At 37.1% G+C, this 19,242-nt stretch overlaps 1 protein-coding gene across 2 annotated transcripts in view; it reads right to left on the reverse strand.

Annotated features, from left to right (window-relative positions):
* Positions 1 to 286: 286 nt before the first annotated feature.
* Positions 287 to 19,242, reverse strand: part of LOC113449584 (ephrin type-B receptor 5) — a 174,000-nt gene continuing 155,044 nt past the window's right edge. For both annotated transcript variants that reach the window (XM_087926285.1, XM_026720664.2), the window contains exons 10-17: positions 19,142 to 19,197; positions 18,936 to 19,055; positions 16,730 to 16,977; positions 9,503 to 9,718; positions 8,824 to 8,973; positions 8,507 to 8,700; positions 6,757 to 6,912; positions 287 to 2,289 (exon numbers count right to left, since the gene is read on the reverse strand). In XM_087926285.1, coding sequence (XP_087782411.1) covers positions 2,181 to 2,289; positions 6,757 to 6,912; positions 8,507 to 8,700; positions 8,824 to 8,973; positions 9,503 to 9,718; positions 16,730 to 16,977; positions 18,936 to 19,055; positions 19,142 to 19,197 — 1,249 coding nt within the window. In that variant the 3' untranslated portion in view covers positions 287 to 2,180. The remainder of the gene's footprint in view (positions 2,290 to 6,756; positions 6,913 to 8,506; positions 8,701 to 8,823; positions 8,974 to 9,502; positions 9,719 to 16,729; positions 16,978 to 18,935; positions 19,056 to 19,141; positions 19,198 to 19,242) is intronic.

Consider the following 19,242-nt stretch of genomic DNA (forward strand, 5'->3'; position numbering starts at 1 on the left):
TTCTGCCAGAATGAGATTCAGTTGTAGAGAAATGCATCGTGATGGATAGAGATTTAGTGTCCTGATTAATTAATGACTGCGTGTTGTTGCTCCCATCCCAAATAGATCTGGGTTATCTTTACAGTTGGAGGAGATAAGGCTTCACATTCACCTCCCTGTGTTCTCAATGGAGCCTGTCTCAATGTGGGCAAGATCCTCAATCATTTATTTGTGCAAACCATCTGCTCTCTTTCAACTTCCAGAAAATCAATGTAATCCCACATTCAAACAAAGTCTTATCAACGTATTTTTGGTAAAATGTTTTATTTCAGTTTCTGTGGTCTCCACATCCAGTTGGACATCGCAAAGAAGGACTTTTCATCTTCCTAGAGACAGACATACTGTACTGCTACCTACTCTTACTTCAGCTAGGCTGTTGACATCCTATCAGAGGATCAAACACAATCCACGGGTGGCCCAAAATGCTTCGGGTCCTAAGACTAAAACTCCAAATGCTCCCACCAAGCTCTTACCAATTACTATGGGGCCCAATACACAACAAAGTTATCCAGTGCAAATCCCATTCAAGTGAACTGCGGTACATCTAGACCAGGGGCTCAAGCTCAGTTCAGATGAGTGCTGCATGGGATTAGTTCATTAGCTTGAGGGCCTCACCCTTCAAGCCTTCTCATGCCGTGATTCAAAAGTATCTAGGAAGTAAAAAATGAAGAGTATTGCGCCATTAAACATAAATTTATTAAATATAAAAAGTACCGTGAAACAGAGCTATTTGCAAAATAGTGCTGCAAAACAGCTATTTCACTTTGGCTACTTAGCTGGCAGCATTTTTCATTAACTAGAACACCAATATTTGGTTTTTATTACTGCGCTGATATGCAATATTTCTTCACGATCATACGTAGGATGATATAGAGTAGGAAAGCCATCCTATTAAGAGCTGTCCAATCCCTTCTTTCTTTCTTCTCTCTGCTTGCTGAAGAGGGACAGCTTTCCTTTGGTCTCCCCCTCCCCACTTCTCCTCTCCTTTTCTCTCCTGTGGTATTGCTTGCTTGCCCTCTGTCCTTCCCATGCTGTGCCCATCAGACAGATGGGCAGACAGCTACAACCCTTCCCTCAGTTGCCTCCTCCTTTTTTCCCCAGTCCCAGCCTCCTGATCTCTTTTTCTGGCTGCGCTTTGTTTCCTTGCTGCTCCCACCAGCAGAATTTAGCACCATCTCAGAAAACAGCATCCATGATGCAATGTGAGAGCAACTAGGGGTCTCAGAAGGGCTGCACTGCTTGCAAGAGAGACTTTGAGCATGTTCTGTGAAACTTGCGCCCACAAGGAGAACTTGTGAGGTCATTGAGCTGAAGTAGTTGCTGGGCTGTTCTTTTTCTCCTTGGTGCTCAGTGCTCTGGCCTTGCTGGGTTAGGTCTTCAGCACCTACAAAGCATGGACTTTTGCCGGACACAGAAAATGATTTGGAGAGTGGTAGTTGTCTCCTAGGCCGCAAGCTTGAGGTCCTTGGTCTAGACTCTGTCCCATGGTTTGGATTTGTCCATTTCTGCTAACTTGAACAGCATCCCAAATGCACTACCTGATGAGACAGCATTCAGACTGTCTTGCTTTGTTTAACTAAAACTGCCTAAAAGAAAAAACTGGAGCCCCTGTTCTTCTCAGCACCGAATTCTACTAGCTGGACAAAAGCTTTCTAGGGGTCGTTTTTGGCAACTCAGTCTTTCAACACTGTATTAAACTCAACCTTGTTTGCTCCAGCTGAAAAACTTGCTGTTTACAGGCCGCTAGTCCAAAGTATAATCTTCTGAGGTGTCTGTTTCTGTTATGGGTTCAATCCCATATGTTGGCATTGAAGTGGCGGTGAGTGCATTTCCAATTCCAAAGGTACTTTTCCAGCTCTACCCTGTGTTCTATCAGCCCACCCCACCCCACCCCAAATGTACAATACCACCCATCTCTAAATGACACAGGATTTGTAGTGTTTCAAGTTATAATAAAAAAATAAAGAAAAACAAGCAAAGAATCTCTATAAATTTTTCTCTGGTTTGTGAAGTGGAGTGCAATGTTTCCTGTGCCCCCATCCATGCCTGAAATGGACTGCTCTGTCTGTCTTTGACAGCAAAAAAAATTGTTCATTTGATTCTCCAGGTGTTTAAAGGGAAAATGGACTGTGCTCCGTTTGTCAGACCTCAACAGGTTCAAGCTGATTGAGGTGGACCCGCATGAGTTGGATGCTGTTGAGGATTTTCTTCTGATGACCAACCAGGCTGATGCCAATGCGCTGGATATCTCTGCAAATCAAAAGAGAAGAAGATCTCAGCCAAGGTTTTGGCACTGTCTAAACTTGCAAACTCATTCAAGCCACTGTAGTCTGGCAGAACGTTGAAACCGTTTTGCCATCTTCACCTCTTCCATGGGTAGGAGTGCTTATTGCCTTCGAAGAGAAATTTGGTGAGGTACACTCTTTATCTTCTATCAATGAATAACGGCTATTGTAGAAGAGGGGATTTGTATGGTATTATCGCGGATGGTTAGAAACTGCAGGCCGCATGTTTTTTTGGGTGTGTTATCTTGGAGCATGCCATGATTTTGCTGCAGATCATAGAACAACGATGGCACTTCCCCCCACCCCAAAAATATTTTGTATTTATCTATTTAATCTACAGAGCTGTTCATTTTTCCAAAAGTGACTCTGGATGGCGGGCAAGCTAAAACAATGGGGGGAATAATAAAACCACCCACCAGCTAATTACAAAATTTCTATCTCATTAATGCTTTTATGACAAAAATAGGCAAAATAAACCAGGATACTAAGGAGCCAAATGTACTCTAAAATGAAATATTTCATTTCTGATTTTTTTTAAATGTATTTCTGCCCCTCTGTGACATTCAGATGCCCACTGAGATTCTTAGATGTTGAAGCAGAAAGGCAGGAGAAGGATGGCCCCAGTCCCAGAGAAAACTTTTAATCATGCTCGATCCAAAGGCTCTTATGTTTAGATTACTGCAACTTGTGCTAGATGGGGGTTGCCTTTGAAAATGACTGGAGGTACAACATTTGGCTGCCCAACTGCTTCCCACTGGAAACTGGTACAGCAAAGGACATCTTAATTGCAGGGGGTGTTTTGGTTGCCAGTCACCTTCTGGGCCCAATTCAAGATGCTGTTAAAAGGCTTTTTGTGGCATGAATCTTCATTACTTCTAGAATCACCTAGTATTGTTGAAGTCTGCTTGCCTACTAGTTTGTGGCCAAGTGGGCACCTGGCAGGTATCTTTTCCCTGGGATGTCAAAGGGGTGGGGCCTTGGAGTCTAGTACTGTCAGTCAAGTACTTCATTCTAAATAGCTTGCACTCAGAATGTGTCCTTCCTTTTACTATTATCATTCATGACAGAAATAAAAACTGCCTTTTACAGAGCCTTCTAAGCAAAGGGTGACTTGTAACAGATGGCAGCACTTTAGGGGGGATTAGAAATTTGTTTAGTTAATGTTGTTGTTTGCAGGTGTTTGAATGGTACTGTTGTGTTGTTTCAAGGATGTAATCTTTGAAGGAAGTGGCACACAGATGTACCTTATGTACAATATAATCCCTGCTGAGCTAAAGAGATGATTCTGGATCAGAATAAATCAGCTTCCTATGTCATTTCATATTTCTTCAAAACCTTAAACAATGTTTTACTGACGTTTCCACCATATACATATGAATATAAAATTAATAGTTAATTGGATGAATAGCAGATTAATACTTGCATGTAACTCTTTAAAGAGAATGCAATAGTTTTCACAGATTTATTTATCTAGGGCAGGGATGTCAAACTGGTGGCCTAAGGGCCAGATAGGTCACATACAGGCTATGCTCACCCCAGCTCCGCAAAGGGAAAAAAATGTGATATATCGTGTGATGGCAATGTGACACATGAGTTTGACACCCATGACCTGGGGCCATTTACAGAAAAAAAAATTGCATCTATAAACTATAAATGACTTTTAAATGATTTTAAAAATTATTCTATAAGCTTTTGAATTTTTGATGTGCTGAAAGACAGATGGCTATATAAATGTTTTAAATAAATAAATAAAATATTGAGTAATAGACACTACTGGAAGCTCTATAGCTAATGCTGGCCAAGGGAATGCAAAAACATAGGGATTGGTCATGTGTGGTCTTCTAAATGTGTTGTACTACAGTTCCCCAGAATCCTGGTCCTGTCTGAATTTACAAAATCACACATTCTAGCTTCACGATTCCTTAGTGCTTACAATGCAGCATATCAGAGTGTTGGCCTCACCAAATAACAACACCCGGCCAATCTTACCCAGACTTGAAAAGTAAGTGAGATCACCGTGGTAATAATTGGATGGGAATTCAGGGCTTCTGAATGGATTAGATTTTAAGATGAAAAAGATATCCTAAATTTACAATATACCATAACTTTTATAATTTTATAAACTTTTATAATATAATGTTATACATTTATAATGTTATAAGCAAACTGTTTTATAGACAAATGTACCTAATGCTGGCATCAGACTTTAGATCAGGTTTTAGATTATAATCATATTATTGACTGTGCTGACATTTGATAAATGAAAAAGAAAACTACTGTGTTTCCCGAAAATAAGACCCTGTCTTATATTTGTTTTGCCACCAAAAAAGGTACTAGGTCTTATTTTGGGGTGATGTCATCCACTGACTAACCTTACTTGCGTACATCACTTTTTTGCTGTCAGTGGCCTTCAGGAACTTCTTTTTCTGTGGCTGGCAAGCCTTTCTTGAAGGTCTCTGCAGCTGATAACTGAGCTCTGGTTTGATGCAGAGCTTTGTTATCAGCTACAGAGAACTTCAGAAAAGCCTTGCCAGCCTTGCCTTGCCAGCTGAAGAAGAAATGGGCTGGCAAGGCAGGTATTGGGGTGTGAGAGGCCTGGCTACAATTGTTCAAAAGTAAGTAGTAGGGCAGCTCCACCACCCCCTTCCCATCCTAGCTTAATTTTTAGCTGTGCACTCTGGAGTGGGCAGGATCTTAATTAGGGCTTATTTTGAGGGTAGGACTTATATTGGGTACACATGTAAAAAATCAAGCTAGGACTTACTTTCAGGGTAGTTCATATTTTCAGGTAAACAGGGTACCTGGCCTATCATAGTATATTTTCTTGCCAAATATACGCTTGCATAGGGAAAAACAGTATCAATTTTGTACACACAACCATGTTGAAACACTTTTAGTGAGTAATAGATATTCAGAAAGATTATTTCTTCTGAAGAAATAGTTAAAGACCCAATGGTCACATGGGCAAGGAATGTAAGGCACAATATCAATCTGGAAGACTGGGAAAGAATCTGGAAGCAAAATTATAAAGTAACAAAATTGGTGGTCTATAAAGAAAATCAATACAAAATGTGTTATCCGTGGTTATCTGGCACCTTCGAGGTTAGCTAATATGTACCAAAACCTAAGTCCGCTTTGTTGGAAATGTAAAGCAAAGGAAGGGTACCTTCTTCCACGCTTGATGGCCTTGTCCAGAAAGTAAAAAATACTAGAAAAAAAAAATAGAATTTGGAAAAAAGAAATTACAAATATTCAATTAGAATTTAAGGCCGAAATATCTTTACTGGGAATGGAAAAAGGTGATTACGCTAAAGAAATGAAATACTTAATTCTTCATATAATTATAGTAGCAAGAACTGCATTGGCACAATGCTGGAAGGGTGACCAAATGCCAACAAACAATTTAATAATTCAGAAGGTCCTTGACTGCGCTGAAATGGACGTACTTACCCAAAAGCTAAAGGATGAGGTAGACTCAAAATATAGAACAGTTTGGGAAAAATGGTACAATTGGATTAAGGATAAAAACCAGAGAATAAAAAGATAAGGATTGGGGAAAAAATAAAGTGGTTAGATTAAGAATATTTACCAATAATAGGAAGTGAATATTAGGAAAATTGTTTTTGAGGAAAGAACACACCGTCCAATTGATTAGAAACATATATGTTCTATGTGTATTAGTTTTATGTGTATTAGTTTTTCACATTGATTTTTTTTGTAATGATATGTTGTATATTATGTATGTGTATTATATATATATATATATATATATATATATACATACATACATACATACATATATATATATATGGCATTCAGCTTTGTTCAGGTATTTTCCCATGTCATTGTAGTTGTGCTTTTAATGCTGTAGCAACGTTTCGGCAGAATCTCATCTGAAAACTTAAAACTGTTTTCTTAAGTTTTTCGCGGGTACTTACATGTATGGTATTCAGCTTTATTCGGATATTTTCCCACATCATTATAGTTGTGCTTTTAAAGTTGTAGCTTTAACTTTAAAAGCACAACTATAATGATGTGGGAAAATACCTGAACAAAGCTGAATACCACACCACACACACACACACACACACACACACACACACACATACATATATATATATATATATATATATATATATATATATATATATATATATGTTTATTTTATTAAAAAGATGTTCAGAAAGATATGGCCTTTCTTTTGAGAAAGATAACTAATTTCTTTCTATTCTCTTGAAGAAGAAATACCTCTATATTTTTCAAATTACACCTAAACTAGAGGACATTTTGACCCATGCTCTCTTTTCAAATACAAATCATATACCATAATTATAAAAACACAAAGAGTATGCAGGTATATCCATGACAGCCAAACGTGTGCTTATCTGTGGACTCAATTGTACTGCCACATAATAGTAGATGCAGTTCTTACTCTAAAGTCATGCGTGAGATGACATCAAATGTAGTCAGGCCAGCTTGGTCAAAGTTGTCCTTGTAACGTCCCATCTTTATGGCATCCAGCCATTCGTGGGCATTGGAGAGTGAAGGGAAGTCTGGGGGTGAGTTGCTCAGTAAATGTTGGGATGGTCTATAAAGAAGAAGAGAAGAGGGACACTTCAAGAGCACAAGGACATACTCCGATATTCAAAATGCTGGGGGAAAAGTGGTGAAGCATGTGACTTTTGAAAGACACTATAGGGAATTGCTGCCAACCCCAGTTCTGCCAGATACATCTGCCAAGTAATCTTGAGGTCTTAGATGGGTTTTATTTGTGCTTTCCACTGGCGCACCTGATACCTGAAGAGGTTTTCAATGGAATTTAAACCTAAAGAAGGCTCCTGTTATTCCTCTTCTAAAATACTATATGTTTTGCTTTTCTTACTCTCAGTTTTGGACAGAAATAAAGGCACCTTTATGCACTGAAAGTTTTTTAAAAAACCAACTGTGTACAACTAAGGACTCCTCTCTTCTTTCCTGGCTCTGGATGAAAGTTTGTAATACCCATGGGAAAATGTCTCCATGCCAACAGGATGGACTTCCTTCCTCACTTCTGAATTCATCTAATCTTGGCTGCATCTTTCCCCCAGGGAACTCCTCTTTGTTGACCCCAAATTTTTAGTTGTATAAAGCTGAGAAAAACACATGGGAACATAGGAATTTCTATGTCTTATTATCAGCTTGTGTTGAGAAGGTTCCACCATCACCTTATCACCACTAGAGGCAGAACTTTCTTTACCAATTTCATGTTTTCACCTTTGCTCATTAGATACCATGATCATTTCCAAGACCCACACCTTGCTCAATCCACATGCCATTGCCTTCAAGAATTTTCCTAATTTAACTGCTCACCAGACAGCCGTTCACTTAATAATCTGAAATCTGAATAATCTGAAATCAAGCACTCTATTAATAGGCTGAGAGTAGGATATGAGCCACAATACTCGTTTCCCCCTTATATCACCTCTTATGAAAACTCTTCCATTTGAGACTCACTCTTCTTAGCAATTAAGAAAAATAATTCTAATTTACTTTCATTATGTGTTGTAGGATAATGTTAGAGCCATGCAAAACACAGCACTTCCTCTCTCTCTCCCTCCCTCTCCCTCTCTCTGCTCTCCAGCTGCTTACAGTCCTCAAAACCTTTATTTTGTGGCCTCCAACACACTTCAACAGTTGCTCAAAACTCCTAACAGTATTTCCTGATGATTTGTAGTGGGGACTATTCATAAATTGCAGTGTAAGCACTATCCAGAATAGCTTAGATTTCCAAACTCTTTCCAAAATCCAAGGAATTCTCCTCTTTCCCAAGGAAATCCTGGTCATGTCCACACTATTAACTCATTACCACCAATACAACAAAACATTTCCCATCCTGACAAATACATTTACTCCTGCCTTTACTGGTCGTTTGCTATTGGTGTCCATGCATTTGATTCCCTTCACTAATTTTACCCATTGCAAAGTATTTAAATACAGGGTACTATGTAATAAGAGTTTGCATACTTCGTGTTGACTCTATATGTATCACTGGTATTAAGAGCTTTTTGATTATTGTTTTCTTTGTCCAGAGGAAGTATCGGATTCCAAATTAATAAGTAGAAGGTATGCTTGATTTCTAAACTTCAAAACACAGCTCTTCCATCATCCCCTCCAATTTGTGGATTACACACTTCCCTTTCTACCTGCTATTTCCTGTGCCCGTCGCTTTGAGAGCAGATGGTTTGCGAATCATCTTGTCCAGGGCATTGACTATTTGTTCAAATTTGGGCCTCTGGACCCGTTCTTTCTGCCAACAATCTAACATCAGCAGGTGCAAAACAGTAGGGCAGTCTGGAGGTGGTGGAAGACGATAATCCTGGTCGATAGCATTGATTACCTACAACAAAGGAAGAAAAGCATAAGGACATGCTCCCAGTAGCATATACATGAATGCTATCCAAAAAGTAAATATCCAGTTCAAAGCATCAACTTTTAGTGTTTGGGCCACATTAAAACTTACATCCTGATTGGACATGTCCCAGTAGGGCCTCTCTCCATAGGACATGACTTCCCACATTACAATGCCATAGCTCCAGACATCACTTGAGGATGTAAATTTACGGTACTGGATAGCCTCTGGAGCTGTCCAACGAATGGGAATCTTGCCACCCTATAATTTTTAAAGGAATAGAAGAGCAGTATGCATCAAACAACTCTCAATTCAAGACAAGTCCACTGGTATCAAGTCAGTTCTTAGATTTAAAAAGTAAGCTAATAGTTTTAGAAAGACAGAAATAGATTCCTACTGATTTTAGTAGTAGAACTAAAATTCCTACAGAGTGCATTTCAAAACAATGGCAGTTTCATTATATAAAACTTGTGACAATCAAAAGAAAAGCTATGTTTGCTGTCTTGAATTTTTATAAAAATAACAAAGGTATAAATTTAAAAAGTAAATACCATTAAAATGTACCTAATTCCTCAATATAGAGAGAAATAGACCGTATTTTTCACTTTATTTAAATGACTGATAACTTTTGCAGATAGACTCAACAATGTCCCCTGAACCATGAGACGGGTGGCAAATAAATTTAATAAATAAAAATAAAACAACACTGAAATATAGCACAATGCAAACACATAATCCTGCCTGATTATTACAGATTCACGAAAAAGTATTTTCTTGTATAAAAACTTACCAAGGCCCCAGTGTAGGTTGGGTTTGAAGCATCATCTTCTAAGAATCTTGACAAGCCAAAATCGGACACTTTGCAAACCAAGTTGCTGTTGACCAGGATATTGCGGGCAGCCAAATCCCGGTGAACATAATTCATATCTGAAAGATAACGCATGCCGGCTGCTATGCCTCGCAGCATGCCAACTAGCTGCAACATACTGAACTGACCTTCCTTTTGCTGTAAGTTACAAAGAAAAAGAAAACCTTCTATGACATATTACTATGTAAATGTTTTCTAATTTCTCACCTGCCTCAGTAGTGTGACAATCCCAATGCAGACTGAATAAGATTATACCAAATAATTACAGTTTGGTGCAAGATTCAATTGCACCTGACATGTGTGATAGGAAAAGACTCAAGAAGCTATTAGCTTTTCTGAATTTACCATTTCCAATCTAGTTCTTTCTAAAGTGCAATATTTGTGCATGACTTTTGCAGGTAGAGCTTCTTGTTTTTCCTCTGTTAAAAAAAGTCACCATCTCAGTGCAGCTTTAATCCAATCCTAGTCTCTGTCTGATGGGCTTTCTGTTTGGAAAGAGTATTTGGGGATCAATCTCTAGAGTGTGACAGCTCAAAACCAGACATACCAACTTCAGTGGAAATTGGATAAAGATTCTAGAAGTTTAAAAAAGATTAGCAAATAAATACAACAATACGGAAGCTTCGGGAATCTTAAAGAGCTGGAGATACTAAGAGATTATATTACACAATATATATTGAAAGCAGTGAAAAGATAAGCAGTTTATGGACTTTACAGAGGTGTTGTCTGAACAGATAAAAACCTGGCGCGTTTAGCAATGTTGTCAAATTAAACGTACTATAAGTAATTAATATCTTCAATAAAAAGGGGGCCACTCAAAAGAAAATCACCTATGAGTCTAAGAATTTCTATCCCCAAGTAAATACAAGGGCTTTATATGCTTTGCAAATATATTTCAGAGGTAATTGAAATCTTGGAGGAACACTGCATTTCAATAACACCAGCATCACATTGGATTTATAAGGCCACCAAAATAAATGACTCCAGGCAGCGCCGAGTATTAAAGCATCATTAAGAAATCGAAATACAAATCTATACAATTCAACCAAACCTCCTGCTGTGGTAAAACATGCATTAACATTAATGAGTAGATTCCTTCAAACCATTGCATTTTTTTTTTTTAGGCTTGCACAGAAAAAAGAATTTGGCTGATTCAATTAGTAGCAAAGAAGAGATGTGTTTGAGCAAGATCCAAAGCACTTTACCAACTCCAATTTGATGTTACTTCTGAAACCAATATCCATATGTAAAACATGGTTTTTAAATGTTTCGGAAAAAAGTTATTGAAGAAAAACGATGAGAGATGCCACCCACATCTCACTGACCACCATGGGTGGAATGAACCAAGAGGACTTTGGGAATAGCAGTATTTGGATTTCTTTCCTTCCTACCCCTGGCCTGATTTTCTCACTCCCTCTATTAGGAGCTTCTATCCTGCTATTATATTTCCTACATTAAAAGCTGCAAAGCACATTTGGAAGATGCTGAGGTAGTTGTATAATTTTTGACCCTTATTTACATGAGAAACTGATGCACCGAGAAAATCCTAATTTGAAAAAGGCAGAGGACTCATTTTCTTTAAAAAAACACAGGCAATAGGAATATAAATATTCTGGATCCTTTTATTGTCAATTGGATTTTTAAATCTTAAGTAATTGCAAAAGTAATTTGGATTGCCTAAATTGGCAGAATAGAAGTATATTCAATTAAAACATATCCTCATGTGGCAATCTGATTCAAGTACATTAGCAACTTCTAAAACACATGAATTAATATGGAATTTTGAAACCTGCTTCCACACCATTAAAAAAAACCCCTCACATTCTTGTTTTCACAACTCACTGATAAACACAATCTACGCTGGCCTTCATGGGAAGGAGACCAAAATAGTCACTAGTAGAACTAGATTTCTAATCTTACAAGAACAGAAGATCTTCAGGCTATAAAATTTATTTTGGAAACTTGGAATATTATGAGATCTGATATAAGTGGTAGTAGGCCCAGTGAGATCAATAAAATGTCTGAACAAAACGCAAACAATCTAAATCTTAAGTTTTATTTATTACATTTTAAATGAAATATTTCAATTTCAGTGGTTCTAACTCTAACCAGAACTAAATTTCTGTCCAATTCATCCGGCTTAGTTAGTCATTTACTAATATTAATTTATGTTAAAAAAGCAGATGAGGTAAATAGCAATAGTACTTAGACTTATATACTGCTTCACAGTGCTTTTACAACCCTCTCTAAACAGTTTACAGAATCAACATATTGCCCCCAACAATCTGGGTCCTCATTTTACCCACCTCGGAAAGATGGAAGGCTGATTTTGTAAACTTTGATAATAACATCAAAAAGCTCTATTCCAGAATATGTGTTCATGATCGTATGCATTAAGTAACAGTTAATTATTGGGAAATATTGAATTAATTTTTAGTATGAACATTATATGAATGCCTATCATATATATACAAAGAACCAATTATATGGGATTAAACATAACTTGAGTAAAATTTCACTCCTTATACTCTAAAATTAAGTACTTTATCTTTTGTAATAGATTATGGTATGAATGCTCTTTTAAAATATTATTGCCCTGATTTTATTGTAAGGATATTTGGTTACCATTTGAAATAATTGGGGTAAACAAAAACAAGGATATATAATGTTTGAATAGAGTTTACTGCTTCTCTGAATCTTTTAGTTAAGAAAGAATTAACAGAAGCTGGTGGTTCATATAGGTAAGGATCAACAAGAGTACACTGAAAATAGTCTAATGGTGAATTTAATATAAAATACATTTATACTTCTAAAACATGTTAGAATTTGGGAATATTAATAAATTTTAAGAAAATATGTGTATCATAATACTCAAACTTAAATGATATTGTAAAAACTGTAGTGTGTAGTATGAGATGTGCAGATTCTTTAGTGACATGCAAAAAAGGATAACAACAAAGATAATAATAGATACTAATATGCTTTTTGGTTTGGATCTGAAGAAAATTGCTCATTCTGTAGTGCCTTTTAACTTGATGGAACAAATTTAGCCATAACTAACTTGATATCTGTTACTGTGTGCGCACACATATCTTTATATGCTTGATCCCAAGAGGAAAACATTTATTTTGATCTTGTTGTGGCAACTATATCAAGGAGAACAAAACACTTAAGCAATAATAAGTATCCACTGCCGGATGAATGTCTAAGAAACATTTGGGATAATTTATTATGATAAAAAACCAATTTGTAAGATTAGAGTATGATTAGGGATGCATATAATCATCTTAATTTATTCTGTTTTGAAACTGCAGATAAACAACAAATTATTATGTTATTCATTGTCTATGATTTTGATAAGTTTGTTTTGTATAATTCTTAATTAATTTAATAAGGCAACACATTATGGATGCCTACTATGTATTGTTGAATAGTTAATATTGTAAGACACTGGCCTCATCTTTCCCTACATCTGGAAATCTTATTCAACAATTCCTTTGACTTCGGAGTTTTTGTTAGTGATCCTACCAATATTAAAGTATATTTTAAAACTATAAAAATGCCACAACAGATGCAAGCATAGAAAACTGAGTTCAGTTTCTTTAGAAGCATGCATTCATTTTTAAATGAATACATTCACCAGAATATATAGAAGATTATATCTTCTGTGCTTGCAAATGAACTCCAGAGTACATGTCTGTATACACATCACACCATCCCTTTTCAGAGTAAGCAATATTATGCAAAGTGCAGAAAAGGAGTAAGAAGAATAAGTCAAAGAAATTAAATCCATTGAACAAGGAAGGAAAGAAAAATAAGCTAAATCTAGCTTATAATAAAATCATCCATGCACTATATTTCTCCATATCATGCCAACCATGATTGCTTTTACAGCAGTGAATCATTGCTTTTTATATTGCCTGTTGTATTTTAAAATTCTTGCCTCTTTCTTTGGGCTGACTGCAGTACTCCATCCGGTCATGATTTCTCGTTCTGCCTCTTGACCATTCAGCCTTCCTTTCTTTTTTTCTTTTTCAATTTGATCCTCATTCATTCTCATCATACAGACACACTTACACACTTATTTCATGTTTGTCACTTGCTTTTGTATTCAATCCATGTGCATTTCAGCTCCTGTTCGCTCTAATCCCTAAGAATATCTCCACTGTATTCAAGTTATTGTCTTCTGACATTACCAACTCTCACTCTCATATAACAAAGGAGAAGGAGCATATTTTTTCCATAATTATTTTTACTTTTGGAAATAAACATTCCCTCCAATATCCAGTCTACTCCCCATTGTCTTTCTTCAAATTTCTCCTTTCAATTCCCCATATTTAGTAAGTACTACCTTACTAAGGTATATTAGGCAATATTTATATACAGAAATTCATCTCCTTCTTCTAGGTTTTTTCCATTTATGTATAACCTAAAACTTTCCATCCTTCCTTGTCAGACACAATTACTTTGGTTTGCAGTACATGACAGCACAAGATGAGACTCTTAACATTTACAGCAAATAATTTTATCTTATTATAACATAGTATAAATATAACCCAACACAAACTTCGTACAAAAGCCTATAAGTGTTTACATCCTCAACCAACACCACTCCAATCCAATCCCACCATAAACATTCATTATATGTATAACCATTAATCCATTACACAAAGATGGAAACATGGACATTTTTTGTTTTATTCCCTGCTTAGTGCTGAACCATTTGCAAGCCTAACATTTATTCTTATACATGCTCCCAAGGTCAGTATGTAATGCTTCCATTATATACTGGCCTTATTATATTCAGCAACCAACCTTCAACTCCAGCCTCACATAAATGTCTCAAAAATTCTCTTTGTTATCAAATGTACAGTAAACATTTTCATATTCATATATTTCTCAATGACTTGCTGAAGAGAAAATATCTGGTCTCTCTTCCAAACCTAAGGCTGCAAATTTTACCTCTCCTAACCGTTCATTACAATTCTGCCAACACCTTGACAGGCATATTTAACAACTGAAAGCAAGTATAATTTGTACACTCACTCTTGTTTCCATTCCCTTCACAGAGAGGACTTATACCAGCACTCTTCCAAATGTCAAGTAGAGATACAGCCTTCACATCTGCTTTACACAAATCATTCAGCCACTTCACAAGCAAATCACATCTAAATTTTAACATTTCTCCAGGTAAACTATCTACAATTTTGTAGCATTACCATTTTTCAACTGTCTTACAGCATTATTTATTTTAAATTGAATTAAATTAAAATATTTATAGCATTTAATTCCACTTTTGAAATATAACTGTTATTTTTATACATTCCCAATCCTATAGAAGCCCTTCCCCTATTAACACAAGCCTAAACACATATTCCAAATAAAGAGGACTTTTTCTAAGCAGATTCTCAACTTTTTGTTTTATTTTATGTCTCTGTCTTGAGTCTCTGAAGAATCCAGCCTCTTTTCTGTATTGCACTGTAATTTCTGCCCTTATCATATTCTTTCAAGCACATTGAACCATTTCCCCACAAACCAATCTGATTCTTCCAAGCACTGCAGTATACCATAGCACTGTTATTAACCTACAAATTCCTGTTTCCATACACCCACCGCAGCCTAGAAGGCACCAATGCTCTCCTCTTCTATAAAAATAGGTCCCCTTTGTTCAATTATAGCTATTGATTGGTTGAGAAATATCTCTTGGTTATGATTGAATCACATTTCTTCAACTGATATATCCCACTTCTCTCCGGGGAAGGGCTTGTTAACATCCAGTAGCACAGGTTGTATTTTGTATGCTTCATGTTTTACTGATTTGTCATTTTTTTGTTTAAATTGTTGTGAGCCGCCCAGGGCCACTGAATGCTGGGCAGCATACAAGTTGGTTGCACAGTCAGCCACATGTTTAGACTGGATTTGTCATTTTTGACTACCAATTAAATCTTTCTGAAGAATCTGGGATAGGCAGATATTGTTGTTGATGGTGTAAAGGTATCATTGCAGGATGTAAGCTGTTCCGGGCAAAGCTACCTTTTGTGATTGACTGATAATGATTTTGTCAATACCCATGGTATTCAAGTGGGGCTCCAGATGTTTTGAAATTGCACCCAAGATGCCTAATAGTGTTGGTACCATCTTTGCTTTCTCTTGCTACTGTCATTCAACTTTTATTTGGAGGTCTTTGTATTTTGTGATTTTTCTCCAGTCCTTTTTATTCTATTAGTTCTCTCCAGGTATTACAATGCAAGAACTAGTAGGATGACAAAATGAAGAAGCTAAAGTACTCTGGGATTTTAACATTCAAACAGACAAGCATCTGCTAAAAGTTTCTGTTTTAGAATCTACTGATATGGTGAAAAGTATATTTAACACAGCATTACTAGTATCCATAAGATTTATTATGGAGTCAGGTGCCTTCTAAATTTAAGAAAGGGAAAAGGAAATGAAAGGAGGCCTGTATATAATTCCTGAATGGTTCTCTCTGCATAGTCATATAAGAGTCCATGTTGGGCTACAAGGAGCTATATCTAACCTTGATCTCTTGGACAAACTACCAGAGACCTTATCTTGAGGGAAGTTAAATGATCATTCCATTTTATGGAAGATAAAACTTGGGACTAAATTACCGAAATACTCTTTTTGTGTTTTATTGGGCTGTTTGATTTCCTTTTCTTTTCCCCACTAGCAATATCTTTTGTTAGTGTCACTGACTTTCAACTGTAAAATTCTTACTGGTGGCACCATATTATATGGCTTGTTACATCATAGCTACTGAGAAATGGTTCTTTCCTCCCCCCCAATTCCTGACTTCTAAAAGGGCTCGGTGCTATGTTTGCAATATCTGTTAAAGACAAACTTTTTTTTTGCTCAGACCTCCCTCTTCCCCCATATCAGGGGTTTTATTGTTTTATTAAAATTTATTATAGAGATGCATGCTGCTGTATTATTTTACTGAAATCGTTTCCCTATACCTTGTATTTTATGTTATTCGATTTAGTATACTGCTTGGGCATGACTTTAACGATGCATCCCTTACAAATGCTCAGAAGTAACTAAAACAAGTAAATAATAATAAATATAGTAGATGTAAAATGAGTGGGAGGAAGTGAAGCAGGCAAGGAAAGGGAGGAGCTGAGATGGTCATACCCGGAGGAAGGAATCCAGAGAGCCATTCTCCATGAACTCGGTGACAATCATGACGGGGCGGCTCTTGGTGACCACACCTTCCAGGCGGATAACATTTGGGTGCTCAAATTGTCCCATGATGCTGGCCTCGCTTAGGAACTCCCGCCGCTGCTCATCGGTGTAGCCGGCCTTCAAGGTTTTAATAGCCACCATGTATTCACGCTTCCCTGGAGGCTTCAGGCGGCCAAAACACACCTCTCCAAATTCTCCTGCCAGGAGTAAGGGATGGAAAAGACAACGCATCAGCCAGAGGAGGAACTGGTGCGTCCATAATTTAAATGCAGAGGGAGGTAAGACTGTGGGCCTTGCTGCTTTGTGAAGCAAACACTTCATCACTTTCTGGAGTTTGTTTCATTGGTAAGGTTACTATAGTACCCAAGTTCAAACCAGGCAACACAATTCCCCCTTTTATCTTTGAAACAGATTTTGACAAACTCCAACGTCTTGAACTTCGGCACAGATTGAGGTTCAGTCTTCCAAGTCTCAGCTGAACAATCTAAATATTTTCACAACTGATACAGTCATTGCTCTATCTGAGAAAGCTTTTTTTAATCAAACTTGACAACTTTAAGATGGGTGGACTTCAACTCCCAGAATTCCCCTACCAGCATGGCTGAGAGTTAAAGTCCATCTATCTTAAAGCTGACAAGTTTGAAAAACACCAATCTAAGAATTCAAGCAGCAATTTGCCTGAAAAACCCAGAATCAAACAAACAAATACACACAAAAAACCCAAAGCTCTAAAGCTCTTTCTTGAAGAAAAGAGAAGCTATAGTAGATTAGCAGCCTTCTGCCATTCAGGAGAATATCAGAATAAAAGAGAATAAGAAGAGCTCAGACTGGAGGTTAAATTTTTTATTTATTTATTTTATTTATATGCTGTCTTTATTGTTTTTACAAATAATTCAAGACAGCAAACATATCCAATACACCTTCCTTCTACTGTTTTCCGCAAAACAACATCCTTGTGAGGTGAGATGAGATGAGATGAGAGTGACTGGTCCAACTGGTTGCCTAGTTGTCTTTCATGGCTAAGGCGAGACTTGAACTCTCCTGCTTTCTACTCTGGTGCCCTAAACCGCTAGACCAAAGTAGCCAAAAAGAGTACCAGACCTTTACAGGGAGTCATTTCTTACCCCTGTATAATAATACAGCTTACTTTTTTCTTCCTGCAATTGGCTCTGTCCTTTGTAATTCTGGTAACTGTATATATTTTGCATTGGTGTGTGATTACATCATGAGGAAATGATTCCCATCCTATTTCGGCAGCAGATGTGAACTGAATAAAATTCTGCCCCTTCTTAAATAATGGGCAAGGGCTGGGGGGAAAGAATAGCTGTATCCCCTCATTGTGGCACATTTCTAGGGATGTGCAGAGCTTCAGATCTAAAGGGAAAAAATGCTACATTGGGGGTGGGGCAATCCCAGGAAAATATGCAGTTAAATTAACAAGCTCTCAGCAGGGTGCAACAAGGGCTTTGAAGCCAGCATGAAAGAGCTGTCAATGCCTCCTTACCTCAAAGATATATTTTCCTGAGATATATGTGAGCTGAGGAAAAGACACATTTTTATAATAGTTTTATTAAAGATTACAGGTACAACAGTAAAAACTAATGCAAACTGGAAAAGCAGAAGAATAAAAGAGTAGAGGAGGCAGAAAAGAAAGGAAAAAAGGGAAAATTTAAATAGAAATGGACAGGAAAGAAAAACTAGAATACAGTAAAGAAAGAAATGGTCATCCAAAAATATGCATCTTTTTAAGAAGGCATCACAACCATATACAACCCATCAACTTTGAAGCATCTTTTCTGTTTTAGATCTGAAGCACAGCACATTGTTACACACTTAGAATGTACCCATTTTTAATTTCTCCAACACCTAAGATGAAGCCGGCATGGTGAAGATGTTGTAATGCTACTTGAGTGAAGTTCTATTAGACATTAAAAAAAAACTTTGGCAAAAACAGATAAATGGGAGGAACACCTGACAATTAGGTGGACCCTTGTCAATATCAGTAAGTTGCAACCCAACCAAAAAGAGCAGGCTTAAACTGCAGGGTCACAATGAAAGATCTGAGGCTCCAAGTGAGAACAAGTGTACTGAAAAATAGGGGTTTAAGGAGCAAATAAGATAGCAGAGATTAAATGAGAAAATATTAGTTCATTACCTGATCCAATAACTTCCTCTATCTTGACAAAAGATACATCAATTTCCTTGGCAAATTCCCGAATGGCTTCATTGGGGTCTTCATAGGTAGAAGGGTCAATGTAATATTTGACCCCAAGGCCTGCGAGGGAGACCACAGACTCCAGAGTCAGTAATGAGCTTGAGAGAAGAGGCAGCTAAAGAAAGAGGAGATTCTCAACCACCTACCCCGAGTGCTTATGTACTGTTGCAGGCGATCTGTGTATGGAGTTTCTCGCCTCTTACTGTGGAAGAAGAAAACATAGAAGGAAAACTAAGATAGGGTGACC

This window comes from Pseudonaja textilis, chromosome 2 (genome assembly GCF_049901715.1).
Source record: "Pseudonaja textilis isolate UNSWEBS1 chromosome 2, rPseTex1.2, whole genome shotgun sequence".
Lineage (NCBI taxonomy): Eukaryota > Metazoa > Chordata > Lepidosauria > Squamata > Elapidae > Pseudonaja > Pseudonaja textilis.